The 12,361-nt window shown below is 41.7% G+C and overlaps 1 protein-coding gene across 1 annotated transcript; it reads left to right on the forward strand.

Moving 5' to 3' along the window:
• Window positions 1–485: 485 nt before the first annotated feature.
• On the forward strand, window positions 486–11,611 carry LOC114252952 (uncharacterized). Its single transcript, XM_028187651.2, has 5 exons — window positions 486–517; window positions 2,006–2,162; window positions 8,236–8,391; window positions 9,847–10,009; window positions 11,559–11,611. Exons 1-5 carry the CDS (start codon window positions 486–488, stop codon window positions 11,609–11,611), a joined length of 561 nt encoding a protein of 186 aa, XP_028043452.2.
• Window positions 11,612–12,361: the final 750 nt, after the last annotated feature.

Genomic DNA, 12,361 nt, shown 5'->3' on the forward strand with positions numbered 1-12,361 from the left:
AAACTCATAGTTTTTTAATGAAATTTGTCCCCTCACGGATCCCAAAAATTTTTTTTAGAAAGCCTATTTAGTTTGAGCGAGATTTAGCTTAGTACACGACATTTGTATTTGTAATTAAAGGTCCGATGTATTTGGTATGGCAGCATCAACAATTCGATGTTTTTAATTGAACTTCAATTAATTTTACCCCACTCAAATAACTAAAGAAGTTTTTTGTTACGATAATTTATTTTTTTCCAAATTTTAATCTTTAAATGGCTCTCCTGTAAAGTTGCCAAAATGTCACATAAATAGACTTTCACCCCCTCAATATTTGTAACATGAAGTAGGTATAATCCACAGAGCATATTTATTTTCTTTCTATTGTATTGTGCCCCTTCCTGTCAACGTCAAATCTGACATGTAGCTTCGAAGCCTAATATAATAGTCGCCAGAAGAACTGCAACATTTACTAAAACTAAAACCTTCAACAAAAATGATGTACAATGTGTTTGAAACACACTAAATTAGCTAAAGCGTTAGTCACCTTATAAATACATATACCACGGCAAACCTTTAGATAGGTATATACCTACATTAAAACGTATTGCTATTTTGAGCTTCATGATCTGTTTTACGTGCGAAATAGGAATAGCAAGGAATAGCAATAGAATAGGAAGTCGTCGTGGCCTAAAGGATAAGACGTCCGGTGCATTCGTATCTAGCGATGCACCGTGTTTAAATCCCGCAGGCGGGTACCAATTTTTGTAATGAAATACGTAGTCAGCAAATGTTCACGATTGACTTCCACGGTGAAGGAATAACATCGTGTAATAAAAATGAAACCCGCTAAATTATAATTTGCGTAATCACTGGTGATAGGATCTCTTGTGAGTCCGCATGGGTAGATACCACAACCCTGCCTATTTCTGCCGTGAAGCAGTAATGCGTTTCGGTTTGAAGGGTGGGGCAGCCGTTGTAACTATATACTTGAGACCTTAGAACTTATATCTCAAGGTGGGTGGCGCATTTACGTTGTACCACCAAGTGGATTGTGAGCTTGTCCGCTCATCTAAGCAATAAAAAAAATATATATGTAGTAGACATTGGAATAACTTAAAAGCCATATCACTTTATGATATTTGTATTAGTCATTCTATTAGGATAGTCCAATCAATGACTGACTCGCTGATGCATTATTAAGCGCCCCTGATTTTTGCACCGGGGGTCGTAATTTCGATTCCCGCATCGGGCAAACACTTTTGTGATGAACAGGTCTTTTTCTCTTAGTCTGGACGTTTATTATCTATATATCTATATATTTAAACGTGGTTAAGTGCGTATGCCAGTCTCTGGTACCTATAACACAGGGAATCCTAAATTGGGGGCGAATGACCGTGCGTCATTTGTTCCCAGTTATTATTATTTTAGTATGTAACTATACCTACTTGAGACCTTAGAACTTATATCTCAAGGTGGGTGGCGCATTACGTAGTAGAGGTCTAAGTACGCAATTAAAAAAAAATTGTAAATGAAACTCTGCACTTTTGACGTGACAACGTCTTATAATTCGATGGAGCCGGCTGCACGCACGAAAAAACATGACTCCTGCGGCGTTACCTCGCTCCGAGGCGTATTTTCTTATGACGTTGTCACGTTCAACTATCGTCAGTAAACCGACTTTACAGACAACCGATTTTTTTGTCCGACCTAAGATGCCTTGAGAGGTTATTTCAGCGTAATCTTAACTAGTAGGTGAGCTCACGGGGCTCAAACCTGAGGACGTTGCTAACACGAACCCTAGCAAGAGCCGTGCTTCGCAGAATCTACTACCGCATCGGAATCGCGACCCACTGAGAAGATCCGGCGAGAAACTCAGTGGGCTGTGTCTGTTGGTTAATTTACTCGTCGAGCCCTTCGTCGCAAGCGACGGGTTCGACGAGAACGATGACCGGTGCTTGAGGTACCTAAAAGCACCGTTAGTGGATAGGGAGGTTCCGAAATGACGTGTGCTCTTTTGTTTCAGTATAGGACTGTGTTCGTGTTCTCCGCCTGTCTGCTACGGTGACATTCCTATAAAACCGAGAAAGCGCACACCGCTAGACTGTTTGGGCTATTCGCGAAAATGCTGTGGCTGTATCCCTCTCAAGGCAGCCGTATTACTGATCTCTTTTCTTTCCTTCGTATGTATTCTTTCTAATCTTTTTTTTATCGCTTAGATGTGTGGATGAGCTCACAGACCACCTGGTGTTAAATGGTTACCCATAGACATCTACAACGTAAATGCGCCACCCACCTTGAGATATAAGTTCTAAGGTCTCGGTATAGTTACAACGGCTGCCCTACCTTTCAAACCGAAACGCATTACTGCTTCACGGCAGAAATAGGCAGGACGGTGGTACCTAACCGTGCGAACTCAAGAAGTCCTACCACCAGTAATTACGCAATTTATAATTTTGCGAGTTTGATTTTTATTACACGATGTTATTCCTTCACCGTGGAAGCCAATCGTGAACAGATGTTAAGTACGTATTTCATTAGAAAAATTGGTACCCGCCTGCGGTATTCGAACACCGGTGCATCACTCGACACGAACGCACCGGACGTCTTATCCTTTAGGCCACGACGACTTCATCTTGATCATCTAAAGCCTTACTATGTTAGGTGCGATAGTGTTTAAAAAAAAAAAGGTAATCATATATTTGAGTCTGGCAACTCTTCTATCTCCCTCTTAACAAAAACAGTGTTTTATATTGGTAATGTAATCATTAGATAACGTAAAGAAAATGTAAACATAATTATATAAAATGTACAACGAAAAATGTGACAGATAGACAATGGAATGCGTATAAGAAGTGAAAATGAAAATATATCGGAAAAAAGTGAAGAAATAAAATGTATAATAATAGGCATATAAGTAAAATATAAGGGAATTAAAGTATAAGTATAAGAAGGGAACAAACGAATATTATATAATTATGGAAAACGAAACATGAATCCAACATTACAAATAGTAAAAAAAAAAAAAAAAAAGATAATTGGAAAAATACCAAAATAGCCTAAAAAATGTCCCTGACAATTACTCGTCAGGGGAACGCGCAATATATTAAATAAAAAAACAAAAACAGTGAGGTTTGCCTACGTTTGCCGCTAGGGGTGCTGTTCCAACTGCATACAAATTTGAGTTAACTTTTACGCTGTCGAGAACGTTAAAAACTGGTACTAAGCACACAAATAATCTAAGGTTCATTAAGCCATTCAAATCGTGGACGTGACCGCGTGAACATCAATTTCTGAATACGAATTTTTCACTGGTGGTAGGACCTCTTGGGAGTCCGCGCGGGTAGGTACCACCACCCCGCCTATTTCCGCCATGAAGCCGTAATGCGTTTCGGTACGAAGGGTGGGGTAGCCGCTGTAACTATGATGATGATGATTGATCCGACCGATTTCGGCCATGGCGACCACTTTGACTCCTATCCGTCGATTTGGCGCTCGTGTGCTCGAAGATGGCTTATATAGCCTATCTTTGCGGCACAACTCCTTGCGCATTGAGGGCACGTAAGCACGCCGTTCTCATAATTATAGGTTATGGCAGCAGGTGGGCGGGCCTTCAACTGGTCGCGTTTGTAATCAAGGTCAGCTTTACGCTGATCCTCGAACTCGCGTACTTTGCTGTTCACCATCCTGCGCCATTCTGGCCGCTGTGCTGCCAAGCGCTCCCATTGGGAGGGCTCTATATCACATCTCTTCATGTGTCGTTTCACGACATCCTTGTACCGCAGGAGTTGTCCGCCATGCTTTCGCTTGCCATCCTGCAATTCAGAGAAGAAGATGCGCTTTGCCACTCTTTCCTCCGTCATGCGTGATACATGACCGCACCATCGAAGCTGCCGACGCATTAAATAGGTCTCAATGCCACCAACATTGGCACGTCGCAAGACTTCGGTATTTCGCACTCTATCAGACCATCTGATTTTCATGATGGCACGAAGGCATTTAAGGTGGAAGCGATCCAGAGTGCGAATGTGGCGGCGGTACACACACCACGACTCGGAGGAGTATAGGAGGCTTGGCAGCACAATTGCCATGTAAACTGAGATTTTAGTGGCCAACTTAAGGTCGTGTGAGCAGAAGACCTTGGAATATAGCTTTCCAAATGCTGCAGCAGCGGCACTGACCCTGCTATTGATCTCATCATCAAGGTCACACTTGGATGTTAAAGTGTTCCCCAGATAGCGAAATTTATCCACCTGCTTCAATACATCCTCACCAAGCTTTATGGTTAGTGTCTCGTGACCGTGACTGTCCAGGGACATCACCTCCGTCTTATTGACACTAATCTTCAGGCCGAATTTACGGCAGGCTTGGTGAAAAACGGACATCAGCTGTTGCAGGCCGTCTGGGGATTCTGCTAAGAAGCACAAGTCATCAGCATAAATGATCTCAGTGATCAATGCATACGACACTTTGGTGCGAGCCTTAAGTCTAGCCAAATTGAAAAGGCTACCGTCCGTACGGAAGCGGATGCGAACTCCTTGGGAAACAGTTTGTAGAACCTCTCTAACTACGACCGCAAAGTACAAGGCAAACAGAGTAGGCGCTAAGACGCATCCTTGCTTCACCCCACAGGTAACGGGGAAGAAGCCCGTCTGTTCACCATCTACAGTGACGCAGCATTGCATGTCGTCATGCAAGAGTCTAAGAAGCGCCACAAACTTTTCTGTGCATCCGAGCTTCCGTAACACCAACCATAAGGCTTCGCGAGGCACGCTGTCAAAAGCCTTCTCCAGGTCAACAAAACAGAGGTACAGCTGACGACCCTGTTCTCTGCTCTTTTCTTGTAGTTGACGCACAGAGAAGATCGCTTCGCATGAGCCTCGATCCGGTCGAAAGCCAAACTGAGTTTCGGGCAGGATCTTTTCAGATAAGTCCTTTAGGCGGTTTAAGAGTACCCTAGCAAAGACCTTTCCGGGGGCCGATAGGAGCGAAATACCGCGGTAGGAGTCGCAGTCAGATCGGTCGCCCCTGTTCTTATAGAGAGCAGTTATGCGCGATACTTTAAAGCTATCCGGAACGCGCTCATCCTCCCACATACGAACAAACAGTTCCCAAACCAACGTGTGCAAATCCTCTCCACCGTACTTGATCAGCTCTCCTGGTATAAGGTCAGCGCCAGCCGCCTTTTTATTTTTTTGCTGTCTGATGGCAGTAACAACCTCGTCACGCAATAGGGGCTCGTCCAGCTCAAGGGCAAGAGGGAGTTGAGGCATTAAAGCGATGCTTTGCAGATCTGCTGATCGATCCACATTCAGCAGGGCATTGAAGTGCTCTGCCCAGCGCCTTAGTACATCCTCCTTGCTTGTTAAGAGGTGCCTACTATCTAGAGCCCTTAAAGGAACCTTTGCATGGTTGGATGTACCCATCAGCTTGCGCACCTCGCTATAGAACTCACCGAGCTGGTTTGTGTCAGTGAGCCATTGCATATGAATAGCTTTGTCCTGCCACCACTTGTCTTTTATTTGTCGAGACAGCTTGCGCAGTTCAAGGTCACTAGCTTTGACCGCCGCAACGCTTCCTTTACGCCTTCTGTGCTGTCGCAAGAGATCACGGTGTTTGTCGAGTGCCGCCCGCAAAACTTCATCATTTCCATCAAACCAGTCTTCATTACGACGGCATTTCCTACCCAGTGCAATTGAAGCGGTATCCATGATATGAGATGATAAAGCTCCCCAGTCAGCATCAACATCACCTGTCTCATTAACTGGCAACAGCTTCTTAGACAAAACTTCAGCATAGTTCTTCCTCACCCCAGGATCTCTTAGCTTCTCTATGTCCAAAGACGCAAGCTTTTTCATAGGAGATCTATGCGGGCGGCGGAGGCGGAGTCGTAGCTTAGTGACAATAAGTCGGTGGTCAGACCAGCAGTGCGCACCACGTATAACACGGGTGATCTGCACTTGGCTGAAATCTCTTTGCCTTACGATAGCATAGTCGATCAAATGCCAGTGCTTGGATCTTGGATGCATCCATGTTGTCTTGTACTTAGCGGCAAGTCTAAACATAGTGTTCGTAATTGCTAGACCGTATTGAGCACAAAGACTGAGCAGCAACTGACCATTGCTGTTCATGTTGCCGACTCCGTGTCTACCCAGAACTCCACGCCAAGCCTCATAGTCCCGACCAACCCTGGCATTGAAGTCGCCCAGCAATAGTACCTGCTCTCTGGCGTTTATACTGTCAAGGCAAAGAGTCACGTCCCCATAGAATTTGTCCTTAATGTCATCAGACTTGTCAAGCGTTGGAGCATATACACTGATGACATTAAGGTAATTGTCTTTATCCAGGTGAACTCGCAGTGTGGTAACGCGGTCCGATATATGTACAGGGTACTCCTCTAATCGCTTTACTAAGTGATTCTTGATGGCAAATCCTACACCTGAATGTCGCGTTTCAGAGGCAGCGGTACCTTTCCAGAAGAAAGTATAACCAGCACCTACTTCCACCAGCTCTCCTTCATCGGCAAGATGTGTTTCGCTGAGAGCAGCCACATCTACATTGTAGCGATGAAGTTCCCGAGCTACTATGGCGGTCTTGCGTTCAGGGCAGGCGTTGCCATCTCGATCAAGAAGCGTTCTCACGTTCCACGCGCCAAATGTCATGATAGATGTTTTTATAATATTTCTTTTGCAACGTCGACCACGATTTGACTGATGCAGTGGCAGCCGCGGTTACTACCACTTATCAGATGGGACGAGCAATTTTTAGGGCACCTTTTCTAGCCCCCTCCCCGGCTGAGCGGGGAAAGCAGTGCCTCCCTAAACAGGGCTGCTTTGTCATCTCGGGTGCTGCCGAACCCACGCCGTCGCCCCAAACTCGCAGCGCAAGAACGACCACGGTGTGTACTCACACCCCCGAGACCGCCTGTGTGCAGGTATCGGACAAAGCCTAGCTTACATCAGGCTAGACCTCTCTACTTCTACCCATCGCCACAGGACTTTTGCTTATTCGGAGTCCATTAACGGAAGCGGTCAGATACGCAGGATATATTTAGGTGCGCAAACGTTTGCGCTCACGCAGGCGCACACCCTCGTCCTATCCCTTCTTGGATCAGTGGAACGGGAAACCGCTACGACTGAAGAAGGGGTTGGATGTTGTGTCTGGCCGACGGTGACTATATGCCCTCCACCATCGCCCTAGGCCATCCACCTTGCCTTGCTGACCTGCCGAGTCTGCCAAGTCACGTTGCATATCTGCGTTGTGTTGCCTTCCTCGCCAAGTCAGACTTTGTGTGTTAAGCGGGAGGGAGCCGCGTGTAGGGATGGGTATTAAAGAGATGAGGAGAAGAGGGAGTTAGGAGTAGGAAGGACAGGATACTGTAGCCACGGTAAAGTAGGTTGTGGTCTATAGTAGCTCAGGGAAGGCGGGATCGCGTGCCCGTGCACTCAGTAATATACTACCGGACAAATAGTATATTTGAGGGCCCCCTGCCCGCTGTAACTATACTGAGACCTTAGAACTTATATCTCAAGGTGGGTGGCGCATTTACGTTGTAGATGTCTACGGGCTCCAGTAACCACTTAACACCAGGTGGGCTGTGACCTCGTCCATCAATCTAAGCAATAAAAAAAATAAAAACGGATCGCTTGATGTGTCAAAGGTGGTGACGTCATTCACGTGTGATATCTATTTCCTCCAAATTCAAATTCAAATTCAAAATCATTTATTTCAACTTAGATGTCAGTATGACACACTTGTTGAATGTCAAAATACAAATAACAATGTTAACTCTACCACCGGTTCCAAAAAAAAGCCACAGTCCTGAGAAGAACCGGCGAAACAAACTCAGCGGGCTTTTTTTTTTTGTTTTTTCTCAAATATTTTCTTTTTTTTTAAATAAATAGAAATATTCACAATAAAAGAAAAAACAAGTCAAAAAAAAATACAATTAAAATAATAATAATAATAATGAAAAATGAAAAGGCCAGGAGCGAGCGCCTCATTCCCACGTAGTGCCATCTAGTAAATAATCCTTACCTTTATAATACGCCTTGTTGCACAAACGTTCCTTAACAGTTTTCTTAAATCTATGAACAGGTAGTAGTTGAACGTTTAGTGGGATCTTGTTGAAAAGCTGTACACCCAGCCCCCTGAAAGAGTTGCTTATTTTCTTAATTCGAGCCGCCGTTAGCTGCACAACATTAAATAATGCTTCCTCGTTAACGGCCTCAAAATTAATGCGATTTTTCGTTTAAGTTTTGGGCAGCATTCGAACTGGTCACGATTGATAGGTTCACTGCGAAAATGTTCTTGAATCACGAGCAGGTCTTGAGATACTTCAAGATGATCTACATTTTTTGGACAGTCTGCTTGATGATCGCCACTGGAATGCTTGTTTTGGGCACGCTCGTGGTACGTTTTTATATATATATTTTTAACGTTATATTTATGATTCTTGTGTGATTTTATGTAGGTATCTGGAATCGCCGCGTTCATCGACAGTGCGTTTCCAAAGATATTTTTTGCCACGTACTATCCGGCTATGAAATGGACTCCCCTCCACGGTGTTTTCCGAGCGCATGTCCTTCTTCAAACGAGGCTTGCGGAGAGTACTGAATGGTAGGCAGCGGCTTGGCTCTGCCCCTGGCATTGCTGACGTCCATGAGCGACGGTGACCACTTACCATCAGGTGGGCCGTATGCTCGTCTGCCTACAAAGGCAATAAAAAAAAACATTAATATCCACCAAATGAATATTGAAACAAGTTCTTTTGGGTTTTACACCACTAACTCTCCTCGCTCACCGTGACACTTTCGCTAGAGAACTCAATTCCAATATATAAAGGCTGGTTTTCAAACCAGAACGAATAACTAGCGACTGATGAACGATGATAGATATAGGCAAGACGTTGGAACCAAGCCTTACAGACTTGTGGGCGGTCTGTGACCTAGCCTTGCAGACAGAACGTATAGCCGATTCAGAGCATAAAAAAGCGATGCGAATGGCTATATAAACCCTTTACCTTAGATGAATCGTAAATATACTATACTAGCGACCCGCCCTCGCTTCGCTTCGGAAACATTAAAACACACATGAAAACAAAAAAATTAAATAAAAAAAAAATTAAAAAAAAGTAGCCTATGTTCATCAGGGACAATGTCGGCTTCTAATGGAAAAAGAATTTTTCAAATCGGTCCAGTAGTTTCGGAGCCTATTCGAAACAAACAAACAAACAAATCTTTCCTCTTTATAATATTAAGTATAGATGTACCTAACGAAATTGTAATATTTATGCTCAACTGCGCTAACGCTAACTATATTTGCAATATTAAGTTAGTATTTTATAATATTCAAAAGTTATGTTTATGTTCAAATAAAACATCTAAGAATTCCAGTAACGCTATTAGCACTGAGCAAGTAATCACTACGTTATACTATTAGCGACCTTTCGTTATTTCGTTTGATCAGACCAAATGGAAAAGCAAAAGAAACGCAGCCCATACAGCCATCTCTTTTATGGTCAAAGCCATGCCGGTTATACAAAAAAAAACTTAATTAATGAATGATTAATAATCGTGATTATAAAATGAAATCGAATTCAATCAGATAATACGTATTGATAGTTCTCAGTTTGATAAAGTTCTGTCGAGTTTTTAGAAGAGCCCCAGAAGCTACGTCGACTGATTTTGTTTCAGTCTCCTGACCTTTAGCGTTCGCTTATTTATAATTCACCTAATAAATTACTAAAATAATTCACAGAGTTTCACAATTCGCGTTCCGGCTAAAAAGCCCGCAACCTGCATCTGTACTAATAAAAACCTAATAACTCGGCGAATCTTCGTGGTGACGAGCTGTTTCTCTTTTCAGGATACCTACAATTTGGTGAACTTCTACGTGTGGTATGCCTTTCTGTATCTGTCCGTTTATTTTGTGATGGCAATGTTCAGTGTCGGTGTGAACGTGATAACGACTGGCACTATTTCGAAGAGACAGTCCGTCTGCACACTCTTCACCGTGGTATGGAGTTGCTGTGAGTAACAAGATTAAAGGACAGAAGGTAGAGAGCCGTCTCGAGCTTGGCTGTACTGACGAATTCATTGGTCATAGGTACTTAAAAAAATCACGGAGACATTTTTTTTTTATTGCTGGTGTTAAGTGGTTACTGGAACCCATAGACATGTACGACGTAAATGCGCCACCCACCTTGAGATATCAGTTCTAAGGTCTCAGTATAGTTACAACGGCTGCCCCGCCCTTCAAACCGAAACGCATTACTGTTTCACGGCAGAAATAGGCAGGGTGGTGGTACCTACCCGCGCGGACTCACATGAGTCCTACCACCTACCACCTACCTCCAGTAATTACGCAAATTATAATTATGTGGGTTCGATTTTTATTACACGATGTTATTCCTTCACCGTGGAAGTCAATGTGAACATTTGTTGAGTACGTATTTCATTACAAAAATTGGTACCCGCCTGGTTTTGCCCTTACTTTTAATATTTTTACATAACCTAATAGGACCAACGGTGGGGCCGGAATCCGTAAACATGGTCCAATAATGTCACCAACCTTGAGATAGATGATTAAACAGTGAACACTCTGAGGAATTGTCAGAGATTCTGTATCGTCTTTTTATTTTAAGCCGTCTGCATCTAAACTTTAGATGCAGACGGCTGGATGCAGATGGATGAACTTTGCTTTAGATTCTAAAGCAAAGTTCATCCATTTTATCTGAAAGCGCAGAGTGGATGCATAGAGAATACTCTTGCAACGTACCTTTGCTTGAATTACCCTCCACGGTGTTTCCCGAGTGCTACGACATGTCCTTCTTCAAACGAGATTTGAGGGGCTTTGTCTTGATCATGCCCCTGGCATTTATGATTTTCTTTATACTCTATTCCCATTACGAAATCCCATGAGACAGATGTTATTATTATGTTATTGTATGTGTGAATCAATGGTATAATGATTTAGATTGATTGTGTATTATTTAAATGATGATTTACAACCATAAACAAATAAATTATAGTTAAAAAAAAAACGCTTTTATAGAAAATCCAACTAAAAAATGGAAAATAAATTTTAATAAATTTGAATTAAAAGTAGTGTAGGAAAAAAAATGATTTTATTGTTAAAAAAGCGTGAGGTGCATGGTATCAGTAGTATTTCGATAATATCCTGAAAAGCACCCCACGCTTTTTTATAATAAAATCATTATTTCTTACACTATTCTTAATTCAAATATATTAAAATTTATTTTCTATTTTTTAGTTGGACTTCCTATAAAGGCGTATTTTTTTTGTTTTTTTTTAACTATTATTTATTTTTCGTTACGTTCTAAGAAGTGTCAAAAGAGACTTCGGAACTGGAATAGAGAACATTATCTAGTCACTATCAGCTAGATAATATACTCGTCTGCTTCCAAAATCTATCAATAAAAAAAGCATTCAACTTTCATTGGGGGTAATTAAGATGTTCTCCTGTACCACAAGTACCAGAAACAAACATGACAAGAAGCCAGAACCTGACAAGCTACATGTAAAACTTCAACATATTAACTTAATTTTTTCTTTCAGTTTTTCTTTATTTTCTGATGGTTGTCAACAGTTTTAGATACACGATATGGTAATTAAATTCAGATATTACAATAAATAATTTAAATTTTAATTTCGTATTTAGATATTGTAGTAATCAAAATATTAATAATTAATACGTGAAGCTAAAACTTTGTACCCCTTTTTACGAAAATTGCGCGGACGGAGGAGTATGAAATTTTCCACAATTATAGAGAATATAGAGAAGAAGTGCACAATGCTAATATTTTTTTTAAATAATGCATAAAAGATACATTAAATCAATAAAGAAAACATTACATACACTATATACCATGTATTTGACGCACACACGCATGCTTAATATTTATTGTCACACTTTTGTTCTTGACGTCTGTGGTCAAATTGAGAATAGATTAAATATTGTTTGTCTTTATTAATATTTTTTATAGTGTAGCCTTGGCGAAATTTGTGATTATAGAAGTATAAAATACAATCATAATAGTGTACAAACTTACAATTCCAATTAATTATAGTCGAATATTTTGACTACTGCGGGACCTCTAGTGTTTCTAAGAACCTATGACATTCTTCTCTATTGATGTGAATAGAAATAGCTCACTGCTTATTGAACTAACGGATCTCATAGACGTTAATTTCCATCGCCCACTTTTCGACACAAGGATAAAATCTGTTTGCCGTCATATTTTTCTCCATTGGCGTATGAAAGAAAATAATTTAAGCCGCTAAATCTGTTTGGTCTTCAGATTAAATTGTACAAAAGGTATAAGAAAAAAAGGAATGTATAAATCTTTTTACGGAACACC

Source organism: Bombyx mandarina, chromosome 26 (genome assembly GCF_030267445.1).
Source record: "Bombyx mandarina strain Sakado chromosome 26, ASM3026744v2".
NCBI lineage: Eukaryota > Metazoa > Arthropoda > Insecta > Lepidoptera > Bombycidae > Bombyx > Bombyx mandarina.